The sequence below is a fragment of the Gregarina niphandrodes genome, assembly GCF_000223845.1.
Source record: "Gregarina niphandrodes unplaced genomic scaffold scaffold00034, whole genome shotgun sequence".
NCBI classification, from domain to species: Eukaryota; Apicomplexa; class Conoidasida; order Eugregarinorida; family Gregarinidae; genus Gregarina; species Gregarina niphandrodes.
The window spans coordinates 142,638-158,279 of record NW_011645803.1 but is presented as its reverse complement, the minus strand read 5'-3'; the positions used below and the strand labels follow the sequence as shown (position 1 = coordinate 158,279).

The 15,642-nt window shown below is 50.4% G+C and overlaps 7 protein-coding genes across 7 annotated transcripts; all 7 read left to right on the top strand.

The window, feature by feature from the left end:
- Positions 1–435: 435 nt before the first annotated feature.
- GNI_133670 (glutathione S-transferase) lies at positions 436–1,032 on the top strand (the record flags this gene model as incomplete). Its single annotated transcript, XM_011133997.1, has 1 exon — positions 436–1,032. The coding sequence occupies one exon, from the start codon at positions 436–438 to the stop codon at positions 1,030–1,032; it is 597 nt and encodes a 198-aa protein (XP_011132299.1).
- A 606-nt stretch (positions 1,033–1,638) lies between these two features.
- GNI_133660 (hypothetical protein) lies at positions 1,639–3,687 on the top strand (the record flags this gene model as incomplete). The annotated part of the gene is made up of 1 exon (XM_011133996.1): positions 1,639–3,687. The coding sequence occupies one exon, from the start codon at positions 1,639–1,641 to the stop codon at positions 3,685–3,687; it is 2,049 nt and encodes a 682-aa protein (XP_011132298.1).
- A 274-nt stretch (positions 3,688–3,961) lies between these two features.
- On the top strand, positions 3,962–5,965 carry GNI_133650 (hypothetical protein; the record flags this gene model as incomplete). Its single annotated transcript, XM_011133995.1, has 1 exon — positions 3,962–5,965. The coding sequence occupies one exon, from the start codon at positions 3,962–3,964 to the stop codon at positions 5,963–5,965; it is 2,004 nt and encodes a 667-aa protein (XP_011132297.1).
- A 694-nt stretch (positions 5,966–6,659) lies between these two features.
- On the top strand, positions 6,660–8,729 carry GNI_133640 (hypothetical protein; the record flags this gene model as incomplete). Its single annotated transcript, XM_011133994.1, has 1 exon — positions 6,660–8,729. One exon carries the CDS (start codon positions 6,660–6,662, stop codon positions 8,727–8,729), a length of 2,070 nt encoding a protein of 689 aa, XP_011132296.1.
- A 1,157-nt stretch (positions 8,730–9,886) lies between these two features.
- On the top strand, positions 9,887–11,953 carry GNI_133630 (hypothetical protein; the record flags this gene model as incomplete). Its single annotated transcript, XM_011133993.1, has 1 exon — positions 9,887–11,953. One exon carries the CDS (start codon positions 9,887–9,889, stop codon positions 11,951–11,953), a length of 2,067 nt encoding a protein of 688 aa, XP_011132295.1.
- Positions 11,954–12,446: 493 nt separating this feature from the next.
- Positions 12,447–14,948, top strand: GNI_133620 (hypothetical protein; the record flags this gene model as incomplete). The annotated part of the gene is made up of 1 exon (XM_011133992.1): positions 12,447–14,948. The coding sequence occupies one exon, from the start codon at positions 12,447–12,449 to the stop codon at positions 14,946–14,948; it is 2,502 nt and encodes an 833-aa protein (XP_011132294.1).
- Positions 14,949–15,143: 195 nt separating this feature from the next.
- GNI_133610 (60S acidic ribosomal protein P1) lies at positions 15,144–15,473 on the top strand (the record flags this gene model as incomplete). The annotated part of the gene is made up of 1 exon (XM_011133991.1): positions 15,144–15,473. One exon carries the CDS (start codon positions 15,144–15,146, stop codon positions 15,471–15,473), a length of 330 nt encoding a protein of 109 aa, XP_011132293.1.
- Between the last annotated feature and the right edge of the window lie 169 nt (positions 15,474–15,642).

Here is a 15,642-nt window from a genome sequence, read left to right as displayed (position 1 = left end):
CCTAACCCCGGCTCATCCTCCCGAGGGAAGCTATTCAGCATCCTTCCCGGGGGGGCTTTCACGCCATCTTGCTTGTCTGGGCGGACTTCAACCGCTATCCTCTCACCAACGCGTAAAGGCTCCTCGCCGTCCCAACGTCCGGCGACTCGCATGGGCCTCTCTTCGGCCCGACTCGCTTCGTTGCCTCCCACGGCGTGCCGCTGCTCGCGGCCCTCCTCCGTGAGGCCAGCTTCGGGTAACACTGCTCCGTAACTTCAGACAACCCGACAAATCCCTGCCGATACCCCCAGCTGAGTTGAATTCGGGTTTGCGGGCTGAATAGATCACGAGTTCGTAAAAAGCCCCTCAACCCATAAAAAGCTAACGGCAGGGCCGGTCGGACCCCAATTTCATCTCAGCTACGAAGTTGTAAATTCATTCGCTTGAACTTTCTACATGGCCATCCCGACCTTGAACTACTTCGACCGTCCGGGTCGTGCTGAGGCATCTCGGCTGGCGTTCCATGTTGGAGGGGTGGAGTTCAAAGACCACCGCTTCACTGCCGAGGAGTGGGGTGCTGAGTACAAGGCGAAGGCGCCGACAGGCCTTGCTCCTTGGCTCGAGCTGGAAGATGGGTCTTATATTGTAGAGAGCAAGGCGATCTTGATGTACGCTGCAAACAAGGCAGGTCTCATCCCCAAAGATCCGGTAGATGCGGCCGTGGCTGAGCAGGCCTGCAGCATCATGGAAGCTTGCTTTGGTCCGACTAGAAACATATACATGAACAAAGAAGTTGAGAAAGCGAAGGTTGAGCTGGCTGAAAAGCTAGCTGTTGCCGACAAGGTGATTGCCACTAGGCAGTCGGAGTCAACTGGCTTTATCTCCAACGCCGGATTTTCTTACGCCGACCTGTTTGTTTTCACATTCCTATTGGGAATCACTGGCCGACTCCCGGATGCCATGAAGACCGAGGAGTATCCCCACCTGAAGAAGGTCTACGAGGCTGTTAAGGCGTACCCGAAGGTCGCTGAGTACTATAAAAGCCGCCAGTAATTTTTCGTGAAAACTGTTTGGAGCCACCCAAAAATGTTTCTTAAAAGTCTCCGCGCAGGGCCCAAAAGCCTTGACGCGCCTTGGGGTGGTCTTTCGGAGTGTACAGCAGTTGTCTACGAACAAAACATTCACTGGGTTCAGTAAAACATTCAACCACTGAGTGTTTTGTTCTTGGTAGAGTTTGTTCATGTTTTGATGGGGTGTCTTGGTCCGTATGAGCATAGCTAGGGGGGGTGTGGACAGCGGGTGCGTGTATCTGATTGATAGAGATTATATGAACAACAAGGAGATGTTATAGTTGTAGACTCCCAGCTCTTCACCCCGTGCTGACGTCGGGGCAATGCGAAGGGAATGATGTTTGACCTGGAACAAGTGCCACATGGAGGAAGAAACAATTGCAACTCCGCGATGCTACACTGCGGTAAACTGGATCGCACACAAAACCAGGAATCCAATTACAGACCGACCGCACACAGACCAACACACATTATTGAAGCAACACACAAGGTGTTGCAGAGCTCCATCTCCCCCAGAAAGAACCCAATTCACCCCTAGACAACCTCCGCTAAAGGCCTGAAAAAAATCTGCTGCATTCGACCGTCCAAAATGCACTATCGAGTGTTCCGCCAAAAGTCGCCACCGTCGACGGTATTGACTATTTTACTGAGTTTGGGAGGTGCCCATACATTCGGTGCCTCACGGTTACAATCCAAGGAGAGCACCTCCAGACCCCAAGCATTGTTAGTCGCTAGCGGAAGAACCATGGGGGTCAATAACGCTCCACCGGGCAATACCCCACCGGGCCCGTCGCCCACGGTCCTGTCCCCCACGGTCCTGACGCCCACGGCCCTGCGGCCCACGGTCATTATGCCAACGCCCCTGACGCCCACTCGTAGTAGGACTGTCAAGCGTTGTGCTGCTGTGGCGCCTGCGGTCACGCCACGCGGTACTTGGACCGGCAAAGTCTCGATCGACAATGCGACATCACCACCAAAGAAAATGTGTTCGTCCTTTCGGGGTCCCCGTAAGCATTTCTTGGATCGGTTCCTGACGTGCTCAGCAGAGTCGGAAAAACCGCTCGCAATTGTCGTACCGCAAACTGTCGGGAATGCAGGCGTGCACACTATCCGTTACACTCCCGACAAAGTCGATGGACAAGAGGACAGTGCCGGACGGTTTCAGGGCAACGTGCAACCGAACTTCGTCCGTCCAGACAGGCTCGTTGCTCGCCTTGACGAGTGCATTCCCGCATTTCAAATCATCTTCCCACACGAGGAAGGGTTGGAAATAAGCGGCAAGTACCTGGCGTGGGCGTATGACATACTGAGTCATGGTTGGTGGCACTTGGTTCCTTTCCAAGTGAAGAAGCCCGTGTCGGTATTCGGACTAGCCCAAATGGCCGCCGAATGGGAAAATATCTGGAGGACCAATCCAGCTTTACCAGCTAATGGCACGTTGGGAGCCTACTGTTACCAGAGGCTTGGAGGTCCCAGATATTGGGATGCGGTCGCCTTTTCCGATTGGTTGACATCAGGACGACCTGCAGGTTACGGAGACTGGCAAGGTCGTAGGTTCATTCCGCTAAGCCACGTTACTTCTACACTACATGATCTGCTGGATCACTGGCCGGTCGATCAGTCTGGTAGCACCAGCTATAGGGTAAACTTGAACCGTTGGCGGTGCCGCTACGGGAGACAGAGAGGCCGTAGCTTCTCAGATGAAGCTGGCCCATCAGGGGACCCGTGGGTATCCAGAACTGAATTCGAAGGATTACTCGTAGAGATGTTGGGAAGTTTAGGGGTGCCACTAACGGAGGTCTCGAAGAAATTTCGTAGGACTCAACGAAGGCAACGGATATGTCGGAGAGTGGCAGAAGCTACTGGAGCGGTAATGAATGATCCCAAACGCGAGATGTTGATCCAGGCCGTCATGAGCGACTCACCTCCATCCCATCTGCTCGGCGTTTCCGGGAAGGAGTTTCACATAGCAACCGGGTCGGAGACTGAACTGCGGGTTCCATCACGTTACCTGATTTGGGCGTACGACGTTCTGAACCACGGCTGGTGGGGTGCGGTACCGGAGGCGATCTTCTCACCGGGACTGTCAGTGTTCGAATTGGCTCAGAAGGCTTGGGAGTGGGAGACTAATGGTGGATGTATTTATACCTTGTCATCCAGTTGTTATACATGCGGAGAAGGTGGTAAACCCCATCCTGCATTTGTAAGTTGCGAGAGATGCGAAAAGCAATGGAGTCCGGAAGAGTTTTGGGAATGGCTTCGATTGAGACACTTTCGACGCATCTGGGATCAGCTAAAGAATCCTGATCACCCGAAAGAAGATTCCGACCGGCTTGCAAGTCCACCTGTCGACTGGTCCCAAATCGATCGACATCACTTGTCTGAGATAATTAAAGAAATTGGGTTCGATGTACCCACAAAGAAGGATGAATACACATTCCAGATTTGCCACCCGCCAATCACAAAATTCTTGCCCACTAACGACTACAGGTCGTTGACTGGGCGATTCAAGCGCTGGTGGTCGACACTTCGTGGAATGTTTGACAAATCTGCAGATGGGTTTTGCCGATGGGAACATGAGCGTGTGATCCTGTACAGAGTCAGTCAGCTATACTGTCCAGATAATCCTATTTGCTAGCACTTCTTATTTGGTCAAGTTTTTTTTTAACTGACATCAACTCGAATCGAACCCACAACCTCGAGATGAGAAGGCTAGCTTTAGTGTAGTCGGTGACGACAAGACGTTCTTCGTGGAAATGGCGTCAGCAAGTGGTTGGCAGTTGTGAAGGGTGTGGCGTGAAGATAGTTACGACGAGAATGGCTAGCCTCTCCCACTACCCTGCTTCGAGCTGTCGCCAAAAAAGATAAATATCCCGGCGCAGGTCCAAAACCAAAATAAAAGCAACGTCGAAATGTTACCCTACAAAAAGTCGTCCAGCTCATTCGGCCTGGCCACTATCCTGTTGGGATGGGGAGACACTGTCGCCGCATTCCATTCCCAGGACTCGTTGCCACAACCCACATATTGCAGTTCCGAAGAAGACGGCTCACTACCGGTCGTGTCTGGATTGACTACCGCGCTCCCGCCGGTCAGTAACCATACAATGAATTCCACGACCACTACTAGTAGGGCCACCAAGCGTTGTGCAGCTATGCCGTCTGCGGCAACTGGTTATCCGCTACTTGGTGGCTCGACAGAGGATGCTTTACCACCAAAGAGAATGTGTTTAGAATCGGCAATTGGTTTCTTGGATCAGGCTTCGGCAATGAGTGATGATGCCATTGCAAAGATCGACAGTGTTGTAGCCGAGGTGCTGGAAGGCTGGGATGAAGGTGATGACATCATTGCAGACATCGACGGGATTGTGGAAGACATGTTGGGAGGTTGCTCTGATGCCCTGTTTGGGAGTGCTAAGAAGTCCAATGCTGAAGAAATGGGTGATAAGGTTTGTGTTGGCGTTAATGAGTCTATTCCTGCTTTTCAAATCATCTCCCCGGAAGAGAAGGATTGGATTGTTGAAGCAAAGTATCTGGTATGGGCGTATGACATACTAAGTCATGGTTGGTGGCACTTGGTTCCTTTCGAAGTGAAAAAGCCAATATCGGTTTTTGGACTTGCTCGAAAGGCTGTTGAGTGGGAGGAAGCGAGGACAGCTAACCCCGCTTTAAAAGTCAATGTCCTATTGGAAGCACGTTGTTATTATCCCCATAGCGGCCGAAAGGTACCGTGGAATGTGGCGCAATTTCACGAATGGTTTGTTTCAGCAGCACCAGACGACGTTGGATTCAGAAATACGTTTGACCGGAAAGGTGGTAGTTGGTTCATTGCCTCAAGCCGCGTAAATGTTGCTTTGCATGACATTCTGGACCACTGGCCGGTAAACGAGGTGGACAGTACCCGATTTGAGAGCAACATGGTTCGTTGGCGGACACGTTACAGGGCCATAAATCGTAAGTCTTTGGATGGTTCGCCATTATCCAGTGCTGCCCGCCTGTCATGGCGTCAGCTGGAACGGTTAGTCGTCAAAGCGTTGGGAGATTTACGAGTGCCACTGGACGAAGCCGCGAAGGAATTCCGAAGGACTCAGCGACGGCAGCGCATCTGCAATAAGGTGGCAGTATTGAATGGAGGAGTGATGAATGATTCCAGACATGCTTTGTTAGTTAAGGTTATGATGAGCGACTCACCTCCATCTCATCTAGTTAATATTTCGGGAGACAAATTTCAGATAGTCACCGAGCCGGAGACCGAATTGAGGATTCCACCACGCTACCTGGTATGGGCTTACGATTCTTTGTTTCATCGCTGGCCGGGTGCTGTACCGGAGGCGGTCTTCTTACCGGGACTGTCAGTTTTCGATTTGGCTCAGAAGGCTTGGGAGTGGGAGACTAATGGTGGAAGTATCTATACCTTGTCATCCAGTTGTTATACATGCGGAGAGGATGGCAATGCTCATCTTACATTTGTAAGTTGCGAGAGATGCGAAAAGCAATGGAGTCCGGAAGAGTTTTGGGAATGGCTTCGATTGAGACACTTTCGACGCATCTGGGATCAGCTAAAGAATCCTGATCACCCGAAAGAAGATTCCGACCAGCTTGCAAGTCCACCTGTCGACTGGTACCAAATCGATCGACATCAGGTGTCTGAGATAATTAAAGAAATTGGGTTCGATGTACCCACAAAGAAGGATGAATACACGTTCGAGATTTCCCAACCACCAGTCGAGAAGTTCTTGCCTGCCAAAGGCTACAGGTCGTTGTCTGGGCGATTCAGAAACTGGTGGTCGAGACTTCGTGGAGCGTTAAACAGGTCCCGAGACGGGCTTTGTCGATGGGAACATGAGCGTTTAGTACTACATAAAGTTGGTCCGGTTTTAGTTTGGCCTAGTTGGCACACCTCGTTGGATAAATCGTAACAAGAGAGCGAACCATCTGGTCATGGTGGCTGCTGTTGTGGGATTCCTGCGGTAACGGCGGTTCGAGTTAGTCGTAGAAGTGTTGTCCGAATTGCACCTGGTTTGAGACATTATCAAAGTGTGTGAGATAGTGTGTGAGATCAGTTCTTTGGCCATCAGTTGTTCGGGCACCGTGCGAAAGCTGGGTTGTGCCGTTGGGAACATGAGCGTTTGATCTTATATAGACTAAGCTCATTTCGTACTAACCTGGTGGATCCCATCATCGGTGTGGGCGTAGATCCCGTTCGGGTGTGCTTTCCGATCAAATAAAATTCAGACGACTTACAGAACGGCGTTGGCTTCTGTCAGACATTCCCTTAGGCTGCATAAAAAGCGAGTACACCGGGCTTGCGAGGGCGAGGGACCTACGTCCACCTTAGAGATGTCGTTAAAACTGCTAGCTCTCTTGTTGCTTGCCATATAAACCCACCGTCCCACATATACCTTTGTTACACGACCCTTCGTTCTGGGCTTCTTTAGTCTCGATTTTCCTAGTACTGAACTATAAATGAAACAGTCGGGCTATGAGTCCAGCTGATCCCCTCTACTGTAGCTCCGGCAGTTCTTTGTGAAGGCGGAGAAAAAAAGTAGAGCCGGCGGATCAAGGCCGTAAGGGTGTGAGGATAGCTTGTTTCCATTTGCTTCGGAAGCCAAGATGCAGCATCGATTACACCGGGGGAAAACGCCCAGCTCGTCAGTGCTGACCACTATTTTATTGAGCTGCGGAGGCAAGGTTATATCCGATTCGAGTGCCTCGTTATCAGGATCTCCACGGTACACCTCCAGTTCCCAAGAGGACCGCCCAGTCGTTCCTGCGGAAAACGTCAAGTTCCAGTCTGTCAGCAATGCCGCAAGGGATTTGGCTCCCAATAAGCGCCGTGCCGTCAAACGTTGCCCTGTTATGCCGTCTGAGGTAACTGGTTATCCGCTACTTGGTGGCTCGACAGAGGATGCTTTACCACCAAAGAGAATGTGTTTAGAATCGGCAATTGGTTTCTTGGATCAAGCTTCGGCAATGAGTGATGATGCCATTGCAAAGATCGACAGTGTTGTAGCCGAGGTGCTGGAAGGCTGGGATGAAGGTGATGACGTCATTGCAGACATCGACGGGATTGTGGAAGACATGTTGGGAGGTTGCTCTGATGCCCTGTTTGGGAGTGCTAAGAAGTCCAATGCTGAAGAAATGGGTGATAAGGTTTGTGTTGGCGTTAATGAGTATATTCCTGCATTTCAAATTACCTTCCCACATGAGGACGCATCATCGGTTGAAGCAAAGTATCTGGTATGGGCGTATGACATACTAAGTCATGGTTGGTGGCACTTGGTTCCTTTCCAAGTGAAGAAGCCAATATCGGTTTTTGGACTTGCTCGAAACGCTATTGAGTGGGAGGAAGCGAGGAAGGCTAACCCAGCTCTAAAAGTCAATGTCCTATTGGAAGCACGTTGTTATTGTCCTTCTCGTAAGTCTGCCTGGGATACGTTGACATTTTCCAAATGGTTGAAGTCGAGACAATCTGCAAGTGATATTGGATTCAGAAAGATGTGTGGCAAAATCAGGCGAGGTGGTTGGTTCATCTTGTCAAGCCGTGTGAGCGATGCTCAACATGATCTACTCACACGCTGGCCAGTAAACCAAGAGTGGTGCGACCAATTCGCGGAGAATATGAGGCGTTGGCGATGTCGTTATACGAATGCGATAAATCGTGGGTTACCTGATCTGTCAGCATGCTTGTCGTGGCTGCAGTTCGAGGAGTTGGTCGTAAAAAGGATGGGAGATTTACGAGTGCCTCTGAACGAAGTTTCAAAGGAGTATCGAAAGACTGAGCGAAGGCAGCTGATGCTCCTTAAGATGGCAGAATTGACTGGAGGGATGATGAATGACGCTTCGTTAGTTAAGGTAATGATGAGCAATTCTCCTCCATCTCATCTAGTCAATATTTCGGGAAGCACGTGTCAGGTAGTCACGGAGACAGAGACGGCACCGCGAATTCCATCACGTTATTTGGTTTGGGCATACGATATTCTGAATCACGGCTGGTGGGGTGCGGTACCTAAGACCATATTGTCACCGGGACTGTCAGTTTTCGAATTGGCTCAGAAGGCTTGGGAGTGGGAGACTAATGGTGGAAGTATTTATACCTTGTCATCCAGTTGCTATACATGTGGAGAAGGTGGCAAACCCCATATGGCAACGGAAAGTTGTGAGAGGTGTGAAGAGTCGTGGAGCTTCCAAGAGTTTTGGGAATGGCTTCGACTGAGACATTTCCACAATATTTACGATCAATTAAAGAATCTTAGTCACTCAATAAAAGATTCCCGTAGACCACAAAGTCAATTTCTACACTGGGAAAAAAGAGATCGACATTGGCTGCTTAAAACGGCCGATGAAATCGGGTTTGAAATTCCGGTCGGAAAAGATGATTCCAGATTCGAGATGATCCACGAATCACTTAACAAGTTGTTACCGACAACCGACAATCGGTCATTGGCCGGTCGATTCGCGATGCGTAGGTTCAGGGATGGCATCTTCAGGAAATCCCCAAATGGGCTTTACCCTTGGGAACATGAGCGTTTGATCGTACATAGAATCAGCTCTTATTATACTCATCAAATAGATCCATCTGCAGTAAACTCGCCCATTGAGGCTCCCACGACGAGTTTTTTTGTACTCGATTGTCCACCCTTAAGTGTTGGACAACATCCCAAGCAAACTATCCCCCCTTAGGACGGTGTTCCCCTTAGGACGGTGTTGATTAGTGTGTTTTCGTAGCGATTGAAATTGTGTGTGTCATCACGGTAGTCCGAAAGGTTAGCCGTGTCACTGACATCAGAGTCATCAACACACCTGGAATTGGCCAGCCTGATAGGAGTGTACCGTTCTGGTTCCTTGGGCAGTTTCAGTAGACGTAAAGGACTTCTGTGTGGATGCTTCGCGGGGATATGATCTTACAGGATATCCAGAGACGCAACCGTGATAGTTACCTTCTCGGTCTCCTCAGGGACCCATATCTGTCTGGTGGGTAACGTATCGAACCATACGCACAGCTACGACAAACAGGTTCTCACCAATAAACTGAACCCACCTGTACCTTGGTTCTAGGGTTTTGCACTACACAAACTCATTTGGTCCGGATATGGATGATAGACTCTGTACGCGCCTTAATGAGGGTATTCCTGGGAGATTTACCGGTACTCCTGTAACGGAATGATTCAAACTTCGTCGTCGAGCTGAAGAGGTTTGGCTAAAGTTAAGATACTTTTAAAGTACTTACTGTCGGAACATCTGCTCTTGAGATTTTCATCCCCTCACTCGGGGGTAGGTCGCTATCCAGGCGATATGGTAAACACCGCACGTGCTCAAGAATGGATTCTACACCGGTGTCGACACCGCACATTCTACACCGGGCTAAGTCAGCCCGTACTTACAGTCGGATACGGGCCTGGATGATAGTGGCCCACTCTAAGGCATAACGCTTGAGACTGGAAGAATGATTACACTGGCAAGTCTTGGTTGGGATGCGCCGGGCGTCTTCCAAGTTGTTGGAGTCGAGACCGTCTGCGAGCGATGTCCGACGACGAAAGGTTAAACAGTCAGAGCAGCGTCGAGATGGGGTTCCCGCAGTTAACAGGGAGATTCAACCAAGCAGCCAAGACATGATACTGGCCAAGTTTCGATCACGCGTTTGAAATGGTACGTTTAAGTGTTCGACGATGCGGTGAACTTTTTGTTTACAAGATTGTGTGATTGGGCTTCGGTCGAGACACATTACGCCCGCGCTCGGTTACGGGGTCTTGGCCAGCCTGTTATAGTGCGAAAGGGAAAGTGAACTCAGCAGGGGGGTCAATTAAACCCAGAAGGTGACGAACTATTTTGTCAAAAAAATGAGAGGCTTGCCGGTGTCACAGTCGTCGTCGCCACCCGTGAGCCTTGTCACGCTCTTACTGGGAGTCGGTCCCGTGCCAGGACCACCACCATCGAGAAACATGACTAAGGGAAAGAGAAGAACTGATCAATTCTACAGAATCGTTGGCTTCCCCAAAGTTGCACAAGGGTGCGGTACTATGGTTGCAGGGGATGATGGCTCGTCATGGCCGGCGAAGAGAATGTGTTTAGGAGTATCAAGCTTTCGGGGACCACGTAAAAGCTTCTTGGACCGTTTCCAAACGTGTTCGACAACAGACTGTTCGACAGCAGACTGTTCGACAGCAGACTGTTCGACAGCAGACTGTTCGACAGCAGACTGTTCGACAGCAGACTGTTCGACAGCAGACTGTTCGACAGCAGACTGTTCGACAGCAGACTGTTCGACAGCAGACTGTTCGACAGCAGACTGGTGTGGAAGCAGACTAGCTTCCACACCGCAAGTGGCTCCCGATAGTGTTATTTCCAACGCTTCCCAGAAACACCAGGTTCAAGCAGGTCCTTTAGAAAGCTGTGGTGATGAAGACACTTTTTCCGCAATGGAAACTACTCCGGCCGCTCCCCCCCCTGGAATGGAGCCTGTTCCTGCATTTCAAATCATTCACCAAGAGGAGAAGGGGTTGGTGGTTGAAGCGTCGCACTTGGTGTGGGCCTATGACACGTTGAATCATGGTTGGTGGCGGCTCGTTCCCTTTGACGTGAAAGGATTGTCCGTATTTGGTCTAGCGGTGAAGGCCCGTGAGTGGAGCCGGGCAAGGAAAGCCAATTATACCAGGGAAGCCGCGTGCTATAATGTGAACAAGCGGTGTCGGTGGATGTGGACTGAGGGAAGTCTCCGTCAGTGGCTGAAGCAGTATCGATCTGGAGATGACCGAGATGCCGTGGGATTCGTCATTCCTCTCGGTGTTCGATTGGGTAGATGTGTCATTCCTTTGGCTAACGTGGATGCTGCGGCAAATGACCTCTTATGTTGGCGATTAGGTAGCTATTATAGAGGGACCCATGTTGGTGCATTCCGGAATAGAGTGAACTACTGGTGGGCGAAACGAGGTCGCTATTTCGGCGAGCCACAAGATGATCCTTTGTGCTTTCGAGTTGATTTTGTGTCATTACGCGAATTGGAAGGTTTCTACTTGAAGAAGTTGGGAGATCTCAAAGTCCCCTTGGAAGACGTCCCGAAGGAAACCAGACGCGTGAAACGGAGACAACGGATTCGCGAACAAGAAGAAGAACTGGGAAGGCGATTATTGCCCCATGGCTTAGGGATTAATGGTGGAACCTCTCATCTGGTCGGTATTTCCGGCCACAGGTTTGCCATTGTGGTAGATGAAGAGCGCCAGCTGCGAATTGAACCTACGTATCTCGTGTGGGCGTACGACGTACTGAACCACGGCTGGTGGAACGCGGTACCCCCTGCTGTGGCGACATTGCCATCCGATCTGTCGGTCTTTGGGTTAGCGGAAAAAGCCCGGGACTGGGTCGAAGCTGACAATATCATCTATACTTTGTCCACTAGCTGCTACAGGTGTGGGGAAAATGGCCAGCACCACGGTCATGATGAGGAATGTGAGAGGTGCGAAAAATCATGGAACCCTGAAGAGTTTTGGGAATGGCTTGCATCGAGACACTTTAAACATATCTGTGATCAATCGAGGGACTCCGAGCAGTCTACTGATTCCAACCGTCCGTTGAATGATGCTAATAGATTTGATAACAAGTTAGATGAGGAGTTCGATGAATTGGACCCAACTCGATTGTCGGAGATGATTAATGCTGTCGGGTTCGAGCTCCCCGAAGGGTATGGCGAATGGAAATTGGTTGTGCCCGCACACGAATACAAAGGGCGTCTGTTCTTGCCTGCAAGACACGACTCATTCGGCTTCCGGTTCTTGGCCTGGTGGCGCCATAAAGTGAGTAAAGCAGCGTGCAAGAAGAGCCTGATGACGACTGCAGCTGGTTACCACCGATGGGAGTACGAACGTCTAGTTTTATACCGCATTAACTCTCGCTCAGAACTTCAATACTAGACTACACGGCAAGTGCAATACGGAGGCCGGAAGTGCAATACGGAGGCCGGAAGTGCAATACGGAGGCCGGAAGTGCAGTACGGAGGCCGGAAGTGCAGTACGGAGGCCGACTACATTGTTCAAATCCACAGGTGGTGCATTTTGTCATAAACTGTTGTTAACAATACCATGCCTACATTCTGTTGAAATAGCTTCTTGGTGCAGACGTTACGAAAGGTATAATACAGAAGGATAATATCCTGTGTCAACTGATGGCATTCGTCTCTTGCATCGTCGTGGACGAACCGGCGGTTTCCAGCCGTGGCCGGGAGAGTATTTATTTCCAGCCGCGACCTGGAGCGTATTTATTTCCAGCCGCGACGCGGATACTGACTGACTGATGTTATCTTGCCGGGTGCTGCCGCGGTCCTTAAGATACACCAGTTGGCAAACCCTTCTATTAGGGGTTAGAAATGGGTGTAGAGTGGGTGATGATGTCCCTCCCGAAAAAAGAATGAGATTGGAATCACCAACTCGGAACATCACCACATTGGTCCAAGCATCTTATGGGGAAATAGACATTGAGGACAATAGTCAATTCTATCCCTTCTCGAACAATCCCTTGGTTCAGCTTGTGGACGAGTGGGGACCCAATGATAATTACTTCGAAGAGCTCTTTGGCTGGGCACCAAGTGACGATACACAAATCGATATTGAAAAGTTTGGCCAGGAACAGCTCCACGGGCCAAAGGACCAACATGGTAGAACTACAGAAACGCCGGAGATTGATATTGAAAACCTCCTTGCGTTTACATTAGATGACAGTGGCGCTGATGACAGCGCTGCGGAATTGACTCATGAAGACTTCGAAAAGCTCCTTGACGATATATTAGATGAGGGTAACGGTAAAGTTGACTCTGAGGTATGGTCGGGGAGTGACCTGGGAGACCTCCTTGAGGCTTTGGACAAGGACGGTGCGGGAAGTTCCGAATTTTCTCGAAGTAAATCCGATAAGCTTCTTGAGCCTTTGGCGGGGGAGAAGGACAGTAGTGGTGCTGCCGACATCGACGATAGTTTTCTACGTGGGCTCGAAGAACTCCCGCCGTCTGGATTACTCGGCCAGATTGAACCAACGCAAGGAAGGCGATATGAGATTGGAGAAGTTCGTAAGTCTGACCAGTTCGGGGAGAGTGTGCTAAAGGGACAGGCGACAGCCGCCAGTTCCACCAGTCTCCGGGACTATTGGAGTGGTGTTCGCTTTGAGGACGTTGTGAGTGAGAGTGTAGTAGCTGCAAACACTCCATCGGGTGTGGATGGTGAGAGAGCGGCTGTAGGCAGGAGCTTAGTTGCGGCAGTTCGGAGAATACCTTTTAGAATTGTTCGGAAGCGTGCTCGAAGACCTGAGAGAGTCATGACCGAGGTAGTGAAAAGTAGGAATATGCGGACTGGGTCCGATGAGAGGAATATGATGGCCGATGAGAGACCTGGATTTGAGATTCAGGCACGTGGAGAGGAGTTTCTATGTATGAGTGCGAGATATCTGATGTGGGCTTACGACGTTAAGAAGTATGGATGGTCGCACTTTGCGGGGTTTGACACAAGCAACTTATCAGTTTTCGGGTTGGCGAAAAAGGTACGTGATTTGGTCAGGCGTAGAGAGAGTTGCCTCATGACCGAACTTACATTGGGGTCAAGTTGTTACGATATTTCCCCAGGACGACGAATGGAGAGTGTAGCTTGGGATAAGAAAAGGTTCCTCACTTGGCTTGACCACATAGACCATGATAACAGTATTGGATCCAGGTGTAACCGACTAACCAACCGCTTTATTCCCGCAGAAAAGGTAGACGAGGCCATTGCTGACGCTCTACAATACTGGCCCGCCGTTGGCACTTTCGCTCGGCGAATTCACTGTTGGTGGTGTGCTCGCACAAAGTATTATAACGATCCAGAATGTCAACCATTAGGTAAAGCTCGTGTCTCAAGGTGGGATTTTGAGCAGCTTGTTATAAAGAAACTTGGAGATCTCGGAGCACCTCTTGAAGAAGTAGCAAAAAGTTGTCGTAGAGAATTGCGAAGAAAACTAATCCTAAAGACACAAGAGCACCTTCAACAAGAGCACCTTCAACAAGAGCACCTTCAACAAGAGCACCTTCAACAAGAGCACCTTCAACAAGAGCACCTTCAACAAGAGCACCTTCAACAAGAGCACCTTCAACAAGAGCACCTTCAACAAGGGCAACAAGAGCAGCATATACAAGTAAAGGAAACAAATTTGCAGGACACAGTTCCTTCAGAACTTGTTGGTGCCTGCGGAAACAAGTTTCAAATAGCGACGGTGGAGGAAACACAATTACAAATTGAACCAAAGTATCTCGTATGGTCATATGATATACATAACAACAACTGGTGGGGTTCCGTACCACACGCGATGCGTGGCTTATCCGTGTTCGGACTCGCCCGTTGTGCCCGCGAATGGATACTAGCAGGAAACGAGCTGCATACGTTGAATGTCGGTTGCTACACGTGTTGCGAAGGTGGTATGACTCATCTGGAAGCTGATGGCTGTGAAAGATGCGAGAGTCCTTGGAACATCGAAGAGTTTTGGGAATGGTTGCGCTGCAGACACTTTTGTGCAGACGATGAAGACGGTGAGAAGACAACAGACGTGCCCAGACTTGGGTTCGATGCACCCGACGTAACCAGGCTCCAGGGGGTGGTGGACCAATCGCGGTTTGCCGCGTCTGTCTGGACGCAGCCCATTAACTTCTTTGTACCACGAGAATCCGATTGTGCCTCACTTCCCTGTAAAGTACGCCAGTGGTGGGATGAAAGACCGCTTGATGCAATCGCAGCCAAGGGCCTGTCTCCCTGGGAATGTGAAAGAATATTCCTGTACAAGCTGAACCGGCTAGCGGCCTCCGCACTTGATGACGCCCGCATTGTCGTAGAAACGCGTGACAACGTTTTTGAAATCGTGGAAATGAAGATGTGGCGTGAAGCCCCAATCCTCTAAAGCAACCTTCAAACTGTGTTGTTAACTGAGTGATGTACTATACTGCGCGCTATATTGTGCTCCTATAGTGCGTGCTGTGCACTCAGTGCTGGGGGGCAGTCATATGGCCGAGAGCACTTGGGCGTGGGCTCGTTTTTTGTCTCACACACACAGCGCAAAAAAGAATAGTTTTTTTGGTACGTGACAGACTCAAGGATGGCTGCCTCCGCTGAAATGTTGTGCTCTATGGCCGCTTTGGTCCTTAAGGACGCTGGCAAGGAAATCACCGGCGAGGCCATCAGTGCTGTGCTCAAGTCCATCAACGCCGAGGTCGAGTCTTACTGGCCCAAGCTCTTCGCTCAGGCTCTCGAGGGGCTCGACATCGACTCTCTCATGACTGCCGTCGGGTCTGCCGCCCCCGCCGCCGCTGGAGCTGTCGCTGGCGGTGCAACGACTGCTGCTGCCGAGCCCGCGGCCGCCGAGAAGAAGGAAGAAGAGAAGGAAGAGGAGGAGGACGACGATATGGGATTCTCTCTCTTTGACTAAGTAACTTTTTAACATAAACGCGGGCAGCTGTTACGGACGGAAGCGTGGGGCTGTGGTCGGGGACTGGCCGGGGGGTAGTGTTGTTGTCTGGCCCAATGGCTGCGGCATGATGTGTGGCCCAATGGCTGCGGCATGATGTGTGGTGTGCAGTATAATTCCCTTCAGTTCT